Source organism: Hyaena hyaena, unplaced genomic scaffold (assembly GCF_003009895.1).
Source record: "Hyaena hyaena isolate Hyena2069 unplaced genomic scaffold, ASM300989v1 scaffold_35, whole genome shotgun sequence".
NCBI classification, from domain to species: Eukaryota; Metazoa; Chordata; class Mammalia; order Carnivora; family Hyaenidae; genus Hyaena; species Hyaena hyaena.
The window spans coordinates 4480944-4497160 of record NW_024080667.1 but is presented as its reverse complement, the minus strand read 5'-3'; the positions used below and the strand labels follow the sequence as shown (position 1 = coordinate 4497160).

At 49.1% G+C, this 16217-nt stretch overlaps 1 protein-coding gene across 4 annotated transcripts in view; it reads left to right on the top strand.

Moving 5' to 3' along the window:
* The window catches only part of UBR4 (ubiquitin protein ligase E3 component n-recognin 4), a 134485-nt gene that overhangs the window by 59426 nt on the left and 58842 nt on the right, over window positions 1–16217 (top strand). Inside the window, exons 49-60 of one of the 4 annotated variants that reach the window (XM_039228977.1) lie at window positions 465–681; window positions 2665–2728; window positions 3160–3294; window positions 4270–4444; window positions 5305–5442; window positions 6304–6425; window positions 7131–7242; window positions 9208–9338; window positions 9459–9636; window positions 10103–10207; window positions 11755–11892; window positions 12736–12910. In XM_039228977.1, the coding sequence (XP_039084908.1) occupies window positions 465–681; window positions 2665–2728; window positions 3160–3294; window positions 4270–4444; window positions 5305–5442; window positions 6304–6425; window positions 7131–7242; window positions 9208–9338; window positions 9459–9636; window positions 10103–10207; window positions 11755–11892; window positions 12736–12910 (1690 nt within the window). Of the gene's footprint in view, window positions 1–464; window positions 682–2664; window positions 2729–3159; window positions 3295–4269; window positions 4445–5301; window positions 5443–6303; window positions 6426–7130; window positions 7243–9207; window positions 9339–9458; window positions 9637–10102; window positions 10208–11754; window positions 11893–12735; window positions 12911–16217 lie in introns of all 4 variants that reach the window. The other 3 variants (XM_039228979.1, XM_039228976.1, XM_039228980.1) reach the window with 3 other exon arrangements.

Here is a 16217-nt window from a genome sequence, read left to right as displayed (position 1 = left end):
GTCTTAGAGCACAGGTGCCTGGCCTTGCTGTGCTGTCGGCTACTTGAAGCTCTCGGTACAAATCCATGAGCCTTTCACAAGTCCAGCGTTTTTCTGTGCCATTTTCTGTCTCCCTGTGACATGTTCTTGTTTCTGGAAATAGTTGCTGTTAGTATGCAGGATGACAGTCTGTGCTTTGAACAGAGGGAGCGCTTGGAGCTCCCTGCAGGTGAAGGGCGGCCAATGCTGCGGTGCTGCCCAGGGTCTCTTCTGAGAAGTGGACTTCTTAGGCCTTCGGTCGCAGGGAGGGACTGCCTCACGCATCGTCCGTGTCTCCTCAGGGTTGCAGTGCTGTTCGAGTCTCAGGAGACAGAGCCCTTCCGTACTAAAATCCGTGGGGTTTGCTGCTTTTTCTGGTCGAGGGAGGCGGCCCCTTTGGCCCTTGAGAGAATGTGCTTCCTAGAGGCTTCTCTCACTTGTTGCAGTTGGGGCCTCGGTGGATCCAGCAGGCGTCACCATGATCGACGCTGTAAAAATTTACGGCAAGACGAAGGAGCAGTTCGGCTGGCCTGACGAGCCCCCAGAAGAGTTCCCTTCTGCCTCTGTCAGCAACATCTGCCCTTCCAGCCTGAACCAGAGCAACGGCGCTGGAGACAGCGACTCCGCGGCGCCTGCCGCCACCAGTGGAACTGTCCTGGAGAGGTACCGGCCCCGGCAGGGCTTGGCTCCGGCCCTCGTCGTTTTTCCCTCTCCTGGCACGACCTGTCCTGAGAGAGCCTCTCAGAACTGCCCCAGGTCCAGCCTGTGAGTTTCAGGCTGTCACACAGCCACCCGCCGCTCCGTGCCCCCTTCGCGTGTGGATGGAGCCCAGAAGCCTGCTCAGGGCCATCTGACTCCGGTCTGCCTTGGGGGGCTTCTGTGCCTTCTCTTAGCACTCAGGTGCCCTGTGGAGTAGCCAGAGGCTGCCGAGTAGAAGATGCTTAAGCCAGTGTTAGAGATTTGGGTCCAGTCTTGCTGAGATTATAGGGGAAATTTTTCCCATTCATTCCGATTTCATCGTCTTCTCTTTCTCTGCACCAGCTACGTATGTGGTAACGGCGCTGCTGGCGAGGGCTGGTCTGCTGCGGGGTTCAGAGCCTCCTGGCGCGCCCCCCAGTGGCCTTCTTAAGCATTGCGCTTGGCTTCTTTTTGCTGGGCGCCGCTGGTTTGCCGCGGTAAGATGGAGTGACTCATGATGTAAGACGCTGAGTTTCTTACATCGTAAGTCGAAAAGAATAGCCTGGCTTGGAATCACTGCCTCCCACCAGCAGCCTCCCCCCTCCCTCTGCTGTCTCTCTTTCTCTCTCTGTTTTTTTTCTTCCCTCCCCTATTACATTGTTTGCTTAGGATGTGTTTCCAGGTTTCTCTGAGCTTCACATTTTTTTCCTTTTTTTTTTTTTGTTTCCCTTTGCTTCTCCCCAAAGTTCTGAAACTGAGTCCCTAACCAAGCTGGACCGGTTAGTATGCCCTCTTTCTTTTCTCTGCACGGGTGAGTGTGTGTCAGAGAGCAGTGTAACCGATGGTGTGGCTTCGCGTTGGTCCTGCTTCTGTGGAGGGGTCCTGCTGCTTTCTGCTCTGGTCCTTGCATGGCTGCCGGGCTAGCCCGTGTAAGAGTGGAGTGTGCGGAGGGTTGTACGTGCACACTTGGTGTTGGCCGCTCCGGAACCTCTTTGCGTCCGCTTCTGTACCCTGCTCCTCCCCGCTCCCTCTCCACAGTGGGTGAGCAGGGGGGGCGGGGCCGGTCCCCTGGGACAAAGGAGAAGTCCCAGCGTCTGAAAAGCCAGTGGAGAACTTGTTTTGTCCCACTGTGTTTTATGCCTCAGGTCCCTCTTCCCTTGCTCTTTGTTGCCTTTCTCTACCCTTTGACCTTTTTCTCTCCAGCTATCTTCTCTGTACCTTTCCCTCTCTGCCCGGAGCCTCAGCATCAGGATGTTGGCCTTTTTACCATGCCCCCCACCAAACTTAAAGAATAAGGCCCAGGGAGCATGTTGCTGGGTACCCTTCCACAGTTGGGTTTCCTTTTTCCCAGGAGAACATGGCTCCGTTCTCTAAAGGTGCTTTGTTGTCCCCTTTGAATGTTGGCACTTGGCATGCTCCTGAAAACGCCATTTGTTTGCTCCCCATTCTTAGGGACTCCTAAGTACCTTTTGTACCTTAAGTACAAAATAAGTACCAAAAATGCCTTTTGCATCTTCATGGAGGTCTAAATAAAATACAACATTTACCTACCAGTAGAAGAAGATGGCTTAACCTTTCCCTTTGTGTGTCCCTTTGCCCACCGACATACGGGCACCTGAGCTCAGGTCCCCTTGCATCAAGACCGTTAAGCCCCTCTCGATGAGCCTTGCCACAGGCGGCAGAGGGAAGCGCACTTACCCGCTTTGAGGAAGAAAAGCCCTGTCTTTTGGTTCCGGATTGTGAACGTGGCCTCAGGTTGATCTCCAAGCAGGAGCCAGCTTTCCCCTGGCCTGTAACACAAGGAAGCGATATGCATGGTGCCTGTGGCAGGTCTTAGTGTGCTTTGATTTTGTATTTGGCGTTCATTAGCCGTACCCAAGGCCCCCCCGACTATAGTTTGTGCAGGCTAAGGCACAACTGGAGAGAAGGGCTCTTGTTGTGCTGAAGCCAGCTTTTCTGTCTCCCTAGGCTGGTTGTGAGTTCTTTAGAAGCCCTGGAAAGCTGCTTTGCTGTTGGCCCAATCATCGAGAAGGCAAGTGACTTTCTCAAAGCGAATGGGAGCTTTCTGAAGAGGCAGGAAGCCAGTGGAGTTGTCAGAGGCCCGAGGCCTTGCAGCTAAAGAATATTTATAGCATAATCTCGGTTTGTAAAGAAGCTCCAGAGAAGTCTTTGGCTTAAGGCCGTCTATCCTACTTTCGGGGGGATCCGTAGGGAGGGCAGAGACCAGGGGAAGTGCCGTAAAAAGAGCGCTGTTCCAGGACTCGGGCGCTCGGACTCGATTCCTGCTCCCGTATCGTGGGACGACTGTCACATCTGAATGTCTTCATCTTGCTCTTGGCAGTCCGTGGAGCATAACCTCACACCGGGGGCTTTGAAAAGAGGAAGGGGGAGGGCAGAGTGTCGACCGCTCATCCCGCCTGCACTTGGTGGGGTTGGCAGTAACCCCGCTGTCCTCTGCACTAGGAGAGAAACAAGAATGCAGCCCAGGAGCTGGCCACTCTGCTGCTGTCCCTGCCGGCCCCTGCCAGCGTGCAGCAGCAGTCCAAGAGCCTCCTGGCCAGCCTGCATACCAGCCGCTCGGCCTATCACAGCCACAAGGTACCCGCTCCCTCCCAGGAAGCCTTGTGCAGAAGTGGAAGTTGTGGTACTGACGGGGAGTCAAGCGAGCTGTCCTTTCCTGTGGAAAGTGAGGAGAGTGTGAACTCGGGCAGGAAAAGGGCCCACTGAGACGAGGCCCGCACCATCTCAAGTCTCTCCCGGGAAATTAACGAATACCCTTCAGAACTGACGCTGAGCTGTCAGATGGTGCCCTCGCACTGAATTTTTGGCCACTCATGGCATCTGCAAGATCTGAGAAAGACAGGGGTGGGGGTGGGGGGCTTCTCTGGGAAAGAGTGAGGGCACGGGAATCGCCGAGGTCCTCCTCCAGCTATGGCACAGCCCTCGGTTCGGTGTGCTTGCTTGTGAGGAAATTGCCAGCCGGTTGTTGGAGGGACTCTGAGCGGGGATCTGGGGGTGAGGGTGCGGGGGGGGGGGTGTCTCAACCTGTAAATGTAAGAGGCGTCAGAAGGCAGGAAGCCAGGCCAGTTGACACAGATGGAAAAGGTGACACATCCGGGAGGAAGCCAGCAGCCCAGTCGCCATGGATAGCATTTGCGCCTCTAGCGTAGAGCCTTGAGAAACGCAGGCTAAACCTGCTGCTCTTGAGGAAAGGCAGTTTTAGAAAAGCAGACTCTGGGGGATAGGAAGTCGGGGAGAAAGGGCTTTTCCATTGTAGCAAAGCGGTCGGGGTGTTGCAGGTCTGGAGAATCGGGTGGTTCCACATTTTCCTATCACACTTTGATGCCTGCTTCATGACCTCTGAAGTTTGTGCCTGTAGTGTTTTCTGTGTGAAGAAGTTTACCTGTACTGGGCTGCTTTGAAAGCTTGTTCCGGGTAGTTGGCGGTAATTAACCTGTTTTCCGGAGAGGAGGTAGCCATACTGATGACAGCTGCCTGCTGTCACGTCCTCTTTGCTTGGTACTGTAGCCCACCCTTGGTCTTGGTTCATTCTCTGTGGTACTTCTGTTCTAGGATCAGGCCTTGCTGAGCAAAGCTGTGCAGTGTCTCAGCACATCCAGCAAAGAAGGCAAGGACTTGGACCCTGAGGTCTTCCAGAGGCTGGTGATCACAGCTCGCTCCATTGCCATCATGCGCCCTAACAACCTTGTCCACTTTACGGAGTCCAAGCTGCCCCCGATGGAAACAGGTGAACTTGGCCTACCTGGTCGTGGTCCTGAAACCTGCTTAATAACACCTACTGTAGCCTTTGACTCTCGTCTTCTCTCTGGCCTCTGCCTGACCGCATGCTCTGAGACCCGGATTTTATCCTTACCTTCGTATCTTGTAGGGTTTTGATTATACCATTTAAGTAAACACTCTTTCCGTTGCTTATTTCATCGATCATCCTTGAGTTTGTTTAGTGTGCTGGATGTCAGATGTAACCTGTGTCTGAAGTAACTACCTCTTGGGATCTTTAGGGTAGAGCTAAGCTTGGACCCTGAGTGCTTTAAAGTAATAGGGTCAAATTTGCTTTCGTGCTGTTCTTTTGTCAGTGTTTGTTAACAACACGTGCAGTGGCCTTTCTCTGTGCTTGACTTTGTTTTCCTCCTCTCTCCTCACATTGGCTGGGTCTAACTTGTCTTGCTTTGTCAAATACAGTGTATCGATGCTTTTACAGTTCTCTGTTGTTCACATGCTCCCATCTGCCGTCATCATCCGGTTCCTTATATTCTCATCCAGGAATCATTCCAGAACATCTCAGCTATTCCCCTAGTTTTTAGAAGCTGAGCAGTTGGACCTGAGGTCTCTGAGTCTGCTATAAAGATCCTGAACGCTCCCCTTTCTACCTAATTCTAACATACAATGTTTTCTGTGATATTCCTTTCCCAGACTGTTTTTTTCCTAGATGTGCCTGCTGGAGTCTAGGGATAGTTGGCATATTGATTGGGGCCCCACTTGAAACTCCCTCCCCAGGCAAGCTTCCTTGACCTGAGTTAAACCTTAAAACAAATTAACTTCCATGTCAGATTTACAGTTGCTAATCATTTTCTGTCTCTTGCTTAGAAGGAGCGGACGAGGGGAGAGAACCCCAGAAGCAGGTGGAAGGAGACTGCTGCAGTTTCATCACCCAGCTGGTGAACCACTTCTGGAAACTCCATGCGTCCAAACCCAAGAATGCCTTCTTGGCACCTGCCTGCCTGCCAGGTATCATGTTAAAAGGGATACTTGAGGCCCGATTGACGGTCTGTTTTTGAACAGATCGAGCCCTCTGTCTTTAGCCTTCAGCATCCATTTCTTCCAGAATGAATAGTCAGGAAATAGAAGTCTTTGAGATCAGTGCATTCTTTCTGATACAGGAATTCAGCAGTGGGGCAGAGAAGTGGGATTTTCTCGTGCCGCATCTCCTCCCCTGGGGTTGAATATTTCTTGTAAAGAGGCACTTTTGTGTATCTGTGGGTCCTTAGTGGCCATTATAATTGCTTTAAACATTTTTTTTGAAAGCTTGATGGAAGCCACTTCAGAAGGGAGAAGTGAAGCATCAGCTTGAGAATGTTTTATTTCTGAGCTGCTACTGTGTTTCTCATCTAACTTCTCACTCTCCAAAGAGAAAAGTAAGGATCAGAATAGCAGCCTTGGAAGGTAGCACGAGAGCCCTGGTGCTCGTTTGTGTTAGCAGGTCACACAGGCAGTATGCCTGCAAGGCGGGTTGGAGTGAGGCTTGTCGTCCCGAGGTCTGAGGATTGTGGGGGACAAGTAGAATCTGCTCATCTCGTCGTACTTTTCTACCCTCTCTTTAGGTTTCTCAGAGTAGACACCTACTTCCTTCTGTGATGCAGGATATCTGGAAAGGCTTGCGAGGACAGTTTGAGAGATTGGGAGACCGTTAATAAAGCAAATCGCGAATAATGTTGATGACCCCCCTTTCATATGTGTGCTTTGTTCTCCTGAGTGTGGAACTTGCCAGTTTTTGTTAGCTTGACCTTGATGCGGGGATAAGACTTTGTACTTTTGTTTTAGGTTCTCAAGTAGCTAGAAGTTTTTATACTGTGTTTTCCTCCCCTCTAGGCCTGACTCACATCGAAGCTACCGTCAACGCGCTGGTAGACATTATCCATGGCTACTGCACGTGTGAGCTGGACTGCATTCACACAGCATCCAAGATCTACATGCAGATGCTGCTGTGTCCCGTACGTATCAGGCCAGCCTTACTTATCTGGTACTAGCCTGGGAATGTCTGGAAATATATATATTTTTTATAAGTTTTTTAAGAAATACAATAGACTTCAAGGAAGGTAACGGGAAGTAAGGGTTTTGAATGTCGGTGAAAGCTTTATGATCTCGCTCATTTCACACAAGAGAAAGGTTTGAAACGGAGATGGGTTTTGTTTTTCTTGATGGGTTTTGTTTTTCTTGTTTTTGTTTTTCTTGTTCGGTGCAGAGTCCCGAGGGAATATACCGGTGTAGCTACATAGTTAGTGCTGAGTTCGTGTTAATTAAATGTGTGTGTGAAATGAACATCCAGATCTAGTTCCAGAGACTGTGTCACAGAAGCTCAGCATTAGAAGGACTTATTTCAGCACAGGACTGAGATGAGCCTGCAATCTGATGAAAAGCCAGATCCATTTGTAGGGAGTCACTGAGACCTGGCAGTCTGTTACCAGGAACTGGGATTCAGGAAGGTGGGAGATGCATCCTACACATACCAGGTCTGGAGATGGGGTTAACTACTGAATTTGGTCAGTAGGTTGGTTGCAGGTGAGAGTAGACAGGTCTTTCACGTGTATGTAACTAATTGACCAAGAAAGGAAAGTTTTTTCTAGACAGTTTCGTGAATGACATAAAACCTGAGTATGCTGGTTTTGTTTTGTTTTGTTTTTTTCCTTCAACCTCAGGATCCTGCCGTGAGCTTTTCTTGTAAACAGGCTCTAATTCGAGTCCTAAGGCCCAGGAACAAGCGGAGACATGTGACACTGCCATCCTCCCCTCGAAGCAATACTCCAATGGGTAATGTGAAGTCTGGGTTTAGGCTTGTGCGTGCGCGTGGTGGGGCCAGGGAGAGGGAGGTGCAGCCTTAGGATGTATTGCTTGTGTTGACCAAGGTCTTGGAAACTTTTGTTTGTATATCCTTTGTCTTACCTGCTTTGTTCCATAAAGAACTTAAGGTGGCACATAAAAGTGCATATAGTAAGTAGAATAAAAATAAAATTGAGGCCATGGGAAAACAAAGAAAGGTTAATGGTAAAAGTGAGCCAAGGACATAGAAAATTTCTATCCGAAGATGGTTATGTGTCTTGCGTCATTGCTAAGTGAAGGTCTTCTATTCAGCTGAAAGCTTCCCAAGAGCTATAGCAAAAAAAAGAACACTTAACAAAAGTCAGTGACTAAAGACAAAAAAAACCTTTTTAAAAAAAATTTTTTTAAAGGTTTACTTATTTTTGAGAGATAGAGTGTGAGCGGGCAAGGGGCAGAGAGAGAGGGACACACAGAATCTGAAGCAGGCCAGGCTCCGAGCTGTCAGTACAGAGCCTGATGTGGGGCTCAAACTCACGGGCTATGAGATCATGACCTGAGCTGAAGTTGGACACTCAGCCAACTGAGCCACCCAGGTGCCCCCAAAAGAGCCATTTTTCAGGAAAACTGTGTTTTCCTAGTGTCAGAACTCTTCATTCAGGGCCCATTCAATTGCCTACGGGGTAGTATCCCCAGTGGACTTAATCTGCAGTAAATTTGATAGCAAATACCACGAGAGGTCTCCCTACTGATATGCTTGGACATAAGTCAAGGGTCTAACATTTAACATTTTTAAAAACAGTTCTACAAAATGTCTAAATATTAGCATTACTATGTAATTCTCTGGTTTCTTCCTTTGGCTCACAAGTAAATTTCCAATGAAAGTCACATACGTAATTTTAAGTTTTTCCTAAGTTACATTATTAAAGGGTAAAAAGAAGTAAATCCAGTGTATAAAGAGTATCATCACGTACTTAGTATGAACATTTACTAATGAAATATTTTCCATTAAAAACATTTTTTTGTACTGCTTTCAGAATGTAGTGTGTAGTTGACACTAATACCATATCTCTCTTTGGACTGGCTGCATTTTCATTGTTCAGCAGCCACACGTGGCTGATGGCTTTCCTTGTGGTACAGTTGCAGGTCTGTTGGAATGTGTGCAACTTGTTGATCTTCAGATAATCTTCCTTGGATATTATTCGTTAGCGTAGGCTTGAGTTAGGCAGCAGTTTGTGCCTCTTTTCTCTGGTGAGAAGCTACCGTACAGGTAGTTGATGTTTCTAGTTCAGGCCATTGTCACTTGCTTTCACAAGCCAGTGGGTGAAAGGCAAGGGCTCCACCCTCTTCTGACAACGAGGGGTTAAACCGGACTTCTCCCTTACCAGAAGGGCTCCCCACTTCACACAGAAGCCAGCCTGGGCTGGACCTGTCGTGGTGGCCTCCATTTCTATTCGATGGTTATACATCTCAGTTCTGGTTCTTCTCGTAATGGGATGAAAATCCCATGACGTGGCTGTTTGGGACAGGAGTGAAATGATACTTCGGGCTGCCATGGTGTCACAGATAAACATCTCAATTGTACCGTTTTCCCGGTCTTGCCCAAGGTCTCCTGGCGGTGGGAGCTCTTGGGGCCTACTGGTCTTAGATTTCTCTGCCTGTGGAATCCAAGCTGTTTTTTTTATTTTGTTTTGTTTTCGGTTTTGGTTTTTTTGTTCTGTCGCTTCATCAGCTAGGGAAAGTCTTCTAAGGGAGCAAGCTGTCACTGCCATGTCCCCAGATCCTGCAGGGCCCAGGGGGTGGGAGACAAGGCTGGGGTGTCCTTGTGGCTTACCTCTAAAGCATAGGACTCTGGCTGGTAGCCCGTCTCGGGTTTATACTGCCGCATGACTCCGCACACCACACGCCGAGGGAGGAGAGGACCAGCGCCGTTGGGTGACTGGGGTTTCTTTGGCTCAGGAGACAAGGATGACGACGATGATGATGACGCAGATGAGAAAATGCAGTCATCAGGGATTCCGAGTGCCGGTCACATCCGTCAGGAGAGCCAGGAACAGAGTGAGGTGGACCATGGAGATTTTGAGATGGTGGTGAGTCTCGGCAGCAGGAGAGGGGAGGACGAGACTCTTAGCTCTCCTCCAGCGCTCATTCCGTGGACTTGCAAAGGCTGCCGTTCCCTGCGGGTCACTGACAGAGCTTTCTCTCTGCAGTCCGAGTCGATGGTCCTGGAGACAGCTGAAAATGTCAACAACGGCAACCCCTCTCCCCTGGAGGCCCTGCTGGCAGGCGCAGAGGGCTTCCCCCCCATGCTGGACATCCCGCCTGATGCAGATGACGAGACCATGGTTGAACTAGCCATTGCCCTGAGCCTGCAGCAGGACCAACAAGGTAGAAGGCCGCGCCGGGAGCAGAGCCGCCCGGCGGCCTTGCGCAGCACACAGGGTCTGGCAGTTACTGATATCCGGCTGACGTAGCTTGTCCCCAGATTTGGGGAGAGGTGGATCTGGGTGAGAGCTGTTCAGAGACACAGGTGGAGAGTGACAGGGTTGTGGTGGGATTTGCAGTCTGGGAGCCCGTCTCCTCTTCATTTCTGTTAGTTTGGTCCTCCGGATCATTTCCTCCCAAATCTGTTAGATTCCTCCGGCCTGTGTCCCGCCTGAGCCAAAGGAAGTCTCCCACCATGTCTGTAACCACACTTGGTGGGCGGACAGCCGTGGCTGTCGATTAACTTTCTCCAGGCCAGAGGGGGTCACATGCTGGTGAGTTTAGACTCCCGAGGGCAGCAGGCGGCCAAGGCGGCGCTGTGGACGGGGCCTGGGAGGGACGCTGTGCTCACTCTCCACTTGTTTCCCAGGCAGCAGCAGCAGTGCCCTGGGCCTGCAGAGCCTGGGGCTGTCCGGCCAGGCACCCAGCTCTTCCTCTCTGGACGCAGGAACCCTCTCTGACACCACAGCATCAGGTAACTGTCCACAGCAAGGAGCGCGGCTTGGGGCCCCAGGACCCTCCGGCCTCGCTTCCGGTGCTGTGAGAGTGGAACGGGCAGCTGCTTTGACAGGCCATTCTGGACTTCCTGCTTCTGCCTTTGCTTTAGAGGCGTGGGCGTGGAGGCCATGGCGATGCCACTCGGCAAAGGTGCTCGTGGCTCCACTTCCTGACACTTTGCATGCTGCCTGGCTCCTGCTGGTCTCCCAGGGAAAGGCCGAGAGAGCGGCTTGCAGGGGGGTCAGCTGTAGGGCTCCAGGGACAGCTTTCAGGGCTCTTCGCCAGGGTTCCGACGCTCTCGACAACACGGAAAGGGAGACAAGGAGTAGATAGAGCTCCTACCTTTAACTGTTTTCACTTACAAAGAAAAGCGAAGCTGCCGGAAGCTGAGTTGTGCTTGAGGTCGGTGTGGCTCCCCGGCAGGGGCCTGTGAGCCTGGGAGGTGGGGGCAGCAGCACAGAGGAACTCGCCAGACCTTGTTTTGTCTTTGCGCTCAGTCTCTTTGCTGGTCTGATCAGAAAAAACCAAAATGTCCTGAGTAGAGAGTTGAACCAAATAGAGGAGGACGGGACGCTGAGTGATCGGCAGAAAATCAGCTCCTGCGTAACATAAGGGTTGATTTAGAGTTTTCTAGAGTGCTGCTTCCCTGTATTTCTTTCTTCCTTCTTTTCTTTCTCTCTCTTCTTGTGGGGGTTTCCCCTGGATAGAAGAGAGAGAGAGAAATTGGCTGTCCGTCTCCTGCTGCTGTGGCGTGTCGCTTTTCTCTGGTTTCGTTAGTTTGCTGTCCTCTCCGGCGTGGAGGTGGCTGTCGTGCTGTGCCGATTGTGTTCCTTCTGTGCTCCGTGGCTGTCTTGGCTTCCTTCCCCCCGTATCTCATCCAGCGTTTTCCTCCTGTCTCAGCTCAGCCCTGACCCTGGATGCTGTGGCTGTCTCTGGGGAATTTCCTTGCTTCGTTCTTAGCGTCTGATGAGGCTGATTAGGAGGGGTGAAATTTCCCAATGAGCTCCCCTCTGGACCACCTGATCAAAAAACAAAACAAAACAAAACAAAGTTGATTCAAGAGCTCGTGACAGGCGATTTCCTGACAAGCACAAATGAACTGATTGCAAAACAAATCTCATTAAAACTCAGAGTTCTGTGCTTTGAACGGGAACACGGGTAGTCTCTGATCTCAGCAGGTGTCAGTAACACCTAGACAGTGGTGACCGTGAAGCATTCCCACTAGAAAACTGAGTGTCCACACCACAGATTCTCGTTGGATCTCTGCGTTGTCTAGTTGCGCTGTAGTACAGCCACGAAGGAAATGCCCAGCGAACTGGGGTTTCTCTTCCGTCCAAGTACTGTTCGCAACGCACCGTGTACAGTGTTTGTTCCTGTTGGTGATTAACCAGCAAAGCAAATCTCTCCCTTTTTCCTTTGATGACAGGATGTGTCAACTGCATTGTGTCCCTCTGCACCATGTGGTTTGATGCTGTCACCCCCAGGAGGGGTTTTTACCTTTAACAGCTCTCGTTACTCTCTCAGCTCCAGCCTCGGACGATGAGGGCAGCACGGCAGCGACTGACGGCTCCACCCTTCGCACCTCCCCTGCTGAGCATGGCGGGAGCGTGGGCTCAGAGAGCGGGGGGAGCGCCGTGGACTCGGTGGCTGGCGAGCACAGTGGTAAAGTGTCTGGGGGGTCCCCGTCTCCCTGGGCGGGGGCGGGAACTTACTGGGAATCTCTGTCTGGGTGCTTGGGATCCGTGTTAGCAGAGAGAGATTTTGAGGGCTCACTGAAAGTCTTGAGGAGTTCGTTTGACCTCAGTCCTGGGGTTTCAAATGTTCCGTGACAACAACTTAAGCACCACATGGTTAATATTGGCATATTTCATAGGGTGCTTTTAATTGTCTCTTTTTGGAAGAAAGCAATGAGGTGCATGATCCTAAATCGTGATTGGTCTGAAACGGTTAACGGTACGACCTTCCAAGTGCATCATAGTGCGGCTCTTATCCCCCTCTCTCGCGGGAAGCTCTTCTGGGCAGTCCTCCTGTTCACGATCTGACATGCTCACATGGCGGGCCGGAGTCTACTGGCTGAAAGCACAGGGCGCCAGAATGAGACAGCATGCCATTTTGGTTTGACTTTGTAAAAACCAGTCTGGGGCTAAAAATTAGATACGAAAATATTTTGTGGAAGAGATCAAGAGTGGCTGATAATTTCCAGATTCCCAAGTCAGTGTGCGTGTCCTCTAGGTTAGGAGATGGAAATTTACCAGCAGTAGAGATTAAGATTGTTCTTGTAGGTGGGTCTTCTACACCGTAGACTGAGGAGTGACTGCTGCCCTGGGAATCTTATCAGCATAGGGCAGTGGGGCCAAGATCTTGAGTTCACTCCTAATTTTCTTCCTGTAGAAGAAAAAATTTTCTAACGCCACTGGTCCTCTGCTAACTATTGCTGACTTCAGAACGTGCTGGGTTCCATCACACTTGGAGGCTGATACACACTTTCTTAATCATTCCCTCTAGTATCTGGTCGGAGCAGCGCTTACGGTGACGCCACAGTGGAGGGGCACCCCGCTGGGCCCGGAAGCGTCAGCTCAAGCACCGGCGCCATCAGCACCACCACCGGCCACCAGGAAGGAGATGGCTCCGAGGGAGAAGGAGAAGCGGAAGGAGAAGGAGATGTCCATACTAGCAACAGGTTAGGACTTGGCCATTTGCAGTCAAGAGACTGTGGGAGAAGATTCTAGGAATAGGATGATGGACCAGTTGCAGGAGGTGGAGTGATGGTAACAGTATATTTCTTTTGAAAAACAGAGGTAATGAATTCAGGAAACAGTTTCAGGCCTTAGGAAGCCTCCTAGGTCTGTCGTCTTTATCCTAATTAGGATTACGTCAGCGTGGGTTAATTGCAGAGAGAATAGAAAGTAGTCTTTCTCTTTAGGCCCCCGATATCCCTCAGTCACTATAAAGCGATTTTCATAAAAATGTGTATCTTCCTGCTCAGATCTTTCTTGTTTCCTCATCACCCACAAACCCATTTTGTAGCACTCTCTTTACGAGAGGCACTGTTCTAGGCTCAACAGTTGTGGCTGTTAGGTATGTACTAGAAGTAGTAGCTCCACATTCAGCATGTTTATAAGGTGACAGGGCAAATACGTGTTTATGTCTGGAAATACCAGGGTAGGGCGTTTGGCAGATTGAAAGTAATCTATAAAGTCCTAATCCATCTCCCCAAAGAAGTTCTGGTGGTGTCTGCTACTGGATGGGTGCAGTGAACATAGTCTGAACGGAGAAGTAACTAGAGAAATACATCTGTCTTTTAACGTTTGTTAGATTTGACGATAGACAAGTGCCCTCAGTTATCACATTAACGCAAAAATAATCAACTGGCAATTTGAACTCCATGATTTCTCTATAATGTCACTGAAGCTGTCAGGCCTCAGGGACATTTTCAGAGGGTGTCAGCAAGTGTCTCCCTGTTTCCTCCCACTTGAACCTCATTTCTTGGAACATCTCTGACAAAGGTGGCCCCTGGCTCAGTTAACTGATGCCATTTTGATGGAGTTTGTTTTTGAACTTAACACGAAGGAGTTTTTACTTCATCTTTTTTCTCTCTTACCGTGCTTTCTAGGTTAATTCCACGTGTCGGCGAATGTGGTCTTTGTGATTTCTTGTTTTTTGAAATTTGTTTGAGACCTTTTTTTTTTTTTTACAAATAGTTTATTGTCAAATTAGTTTCTACATAACACTCAGTGCTCATCCCCAAAGTGCCCTCCTTCATGCCCATCCCCCCCTCCCCCCTGTTTGAGACCTTTTTAATCCAGTCTACCATTGCATGTTAATTGAAGTGGTTAAGTTTATTTGTGATTAGCCTTAGTTACTGACGTACTTGAATTTACACCTACCGTTTACCTCCTGCTGCTTCTTTGTTTTGCCTGTTTCTGTGCCTCTTTTTGTCTTTGCAGTCATCTCGATTTGCTCTGTTTTCATTGCTTTTTTTCCCCTGCCCCTCCCCCCCCCCATTTGGTGTTGTAGTGCATAGTGGTCATCTTCCTCCTTTCAGCATATACGTTTACATTCCCCAAGACCAGAGTTAACTAAGAGCTGTATCTTCTTCCTTTTTTCAATTTTATTTTTATTTTATATTTTTAACTTTTTTTATTATTATTGAGAGAGACAGAGCAGGAGCTTGGGAGGGGCAGAGAGAGAGAAGGAGACACAGAATCTGAAGCAGGCTCTAGGCTCTGAGCTGTCAGCACAGAACCTGATGCAGGGCTTGAACCTGTGGACCACGAGATCATTCCCAGGGGCAAAGTTGGATGCTTAACCGACTGAGACACCCAGGTGCCCCGAGATGTATCTTCTTCCTTATACTAGAGAGGACCTTAGAAGACTTGGCCCCTTCTGGTCAACTTAAGCAATGATTTTTCTGTGCTCTAATTTCTTTTTTAAAAAGGCCTTTGAAGCTTTCAAGGTACTGTTAGCTTCATATAGTTCATGTGGTCAGTGTTTGTTCACATTTACTCAAGTTTACCTCTTTCTGTGCTAAGCATTTTTTTGCGTGTGTCAGACTTTCTGTCTGGGGTCATTTCCTATTGAAGTATGTCATTTAGATTTTCCTTTAGTCGGGGGAGCTGGTTACAGAATCTCAGATTTTCTTAGTCTGAAAATGTCTGCATTCAGCTTACTTTTTTTTTTTTTTAAATGTTTTTATTTATTTCTAGGAGAGAGAGAGACAGCGTGAGCAGGGGAGGATCAGAGAGAGAGGGAGTCACAGACTGAAACAGGCTCCAGGCTCTGAGCTGGCAGTCAGCACAGAGCCCGACGTGGGGCTTGAACCCACGAACCGCGAGATCATGACCTAAGCGAAAGTCGGACGCTTAACCGACTAAGCCACCTAGGCGCCCCAGCTTACTTTTTTTTTTAATCTTTACTTGTGTGAGAGAGAGAGTGTGTGTGTGTGGATGGAGGAGGGGCATAGAGAGAGGGAGACACAGAATCTGAAGCAGGCTCCAGGCTTCGAGCTGTCAGCACAGAGCCCAACGCAGGGCTCGAACCCATGGACCACAAGATCATGACCTGAGCCGAAGTTGGATGTTTAACCGACTGAGTCATCCAGGCGCCCTATCAGCTTGCATTTTGTAGACATGTTTTTGATGCAGTTTTCTTTGATAGTTCCCCCCACCCCCATTGAAACTGAGATCCACTGTTGAAAGTGATATCCACTTCCTGTGAGAAGCCACCTGCTGTCATAACTGCTGCTTCTTTGAAAATAGCGTCCTTATTGCTGCTTATAAAGTCTTTATTTTGTCATTGTTTTCGGGATATGGTTAGGATGGATTTCATTTCCTTTTTTTTTTTTTAATGTTTTATTTATTTCTAGGAAAGAGAGAGAGAGACAGCGTGAGCAGGGGAGGGTCAGAGAGAGAGGGAGTCACAGACTGAAACAGGCTCCAGGCTCTGAGCTGGCAGTCAGCACAGAGCCCGACGCGGGGCTCGAACCCACGAACCGCAAGATCATGACCTGAGCGAAAGTCGGATGCTTAACCGACTAAGCCACCCAGGCGCCCCTCTTTACATTTCTTCTACTTCGTGGTTTTGGAATCTTGAATTTTTGAGTCAGTGTCTTTATTCTAGAAAATTCTTCTCCATTCTCAACAGATACTGGTACTGCCTCATTTTCTGTCATTTTTCTTTCTGGGGGTCTGCTTAAATAGATGTTTTAGTATCCTATTCAATTCTCCATCTCAGGATAGCTTTTTTTTTTTTTTTTAAATATCATTTGTGCTTAATTTGTAGTTTCTTAAGATCTGTTTGAAGCTTTCCAGTTGTTTTTGTTACATCTATTTATAGCTGTAAATCACATAAATTGATGTTTCTGATATTAAACCAACCTTATGAAGACGCTTGTGATAGCCTCTCCTTTGTATCACTGGATTTGAATTGGTAATAATTTATTTAGGCCTGTAATTTTTCTCTGAAATGTTTTTGTCAGGTGTTGGTAT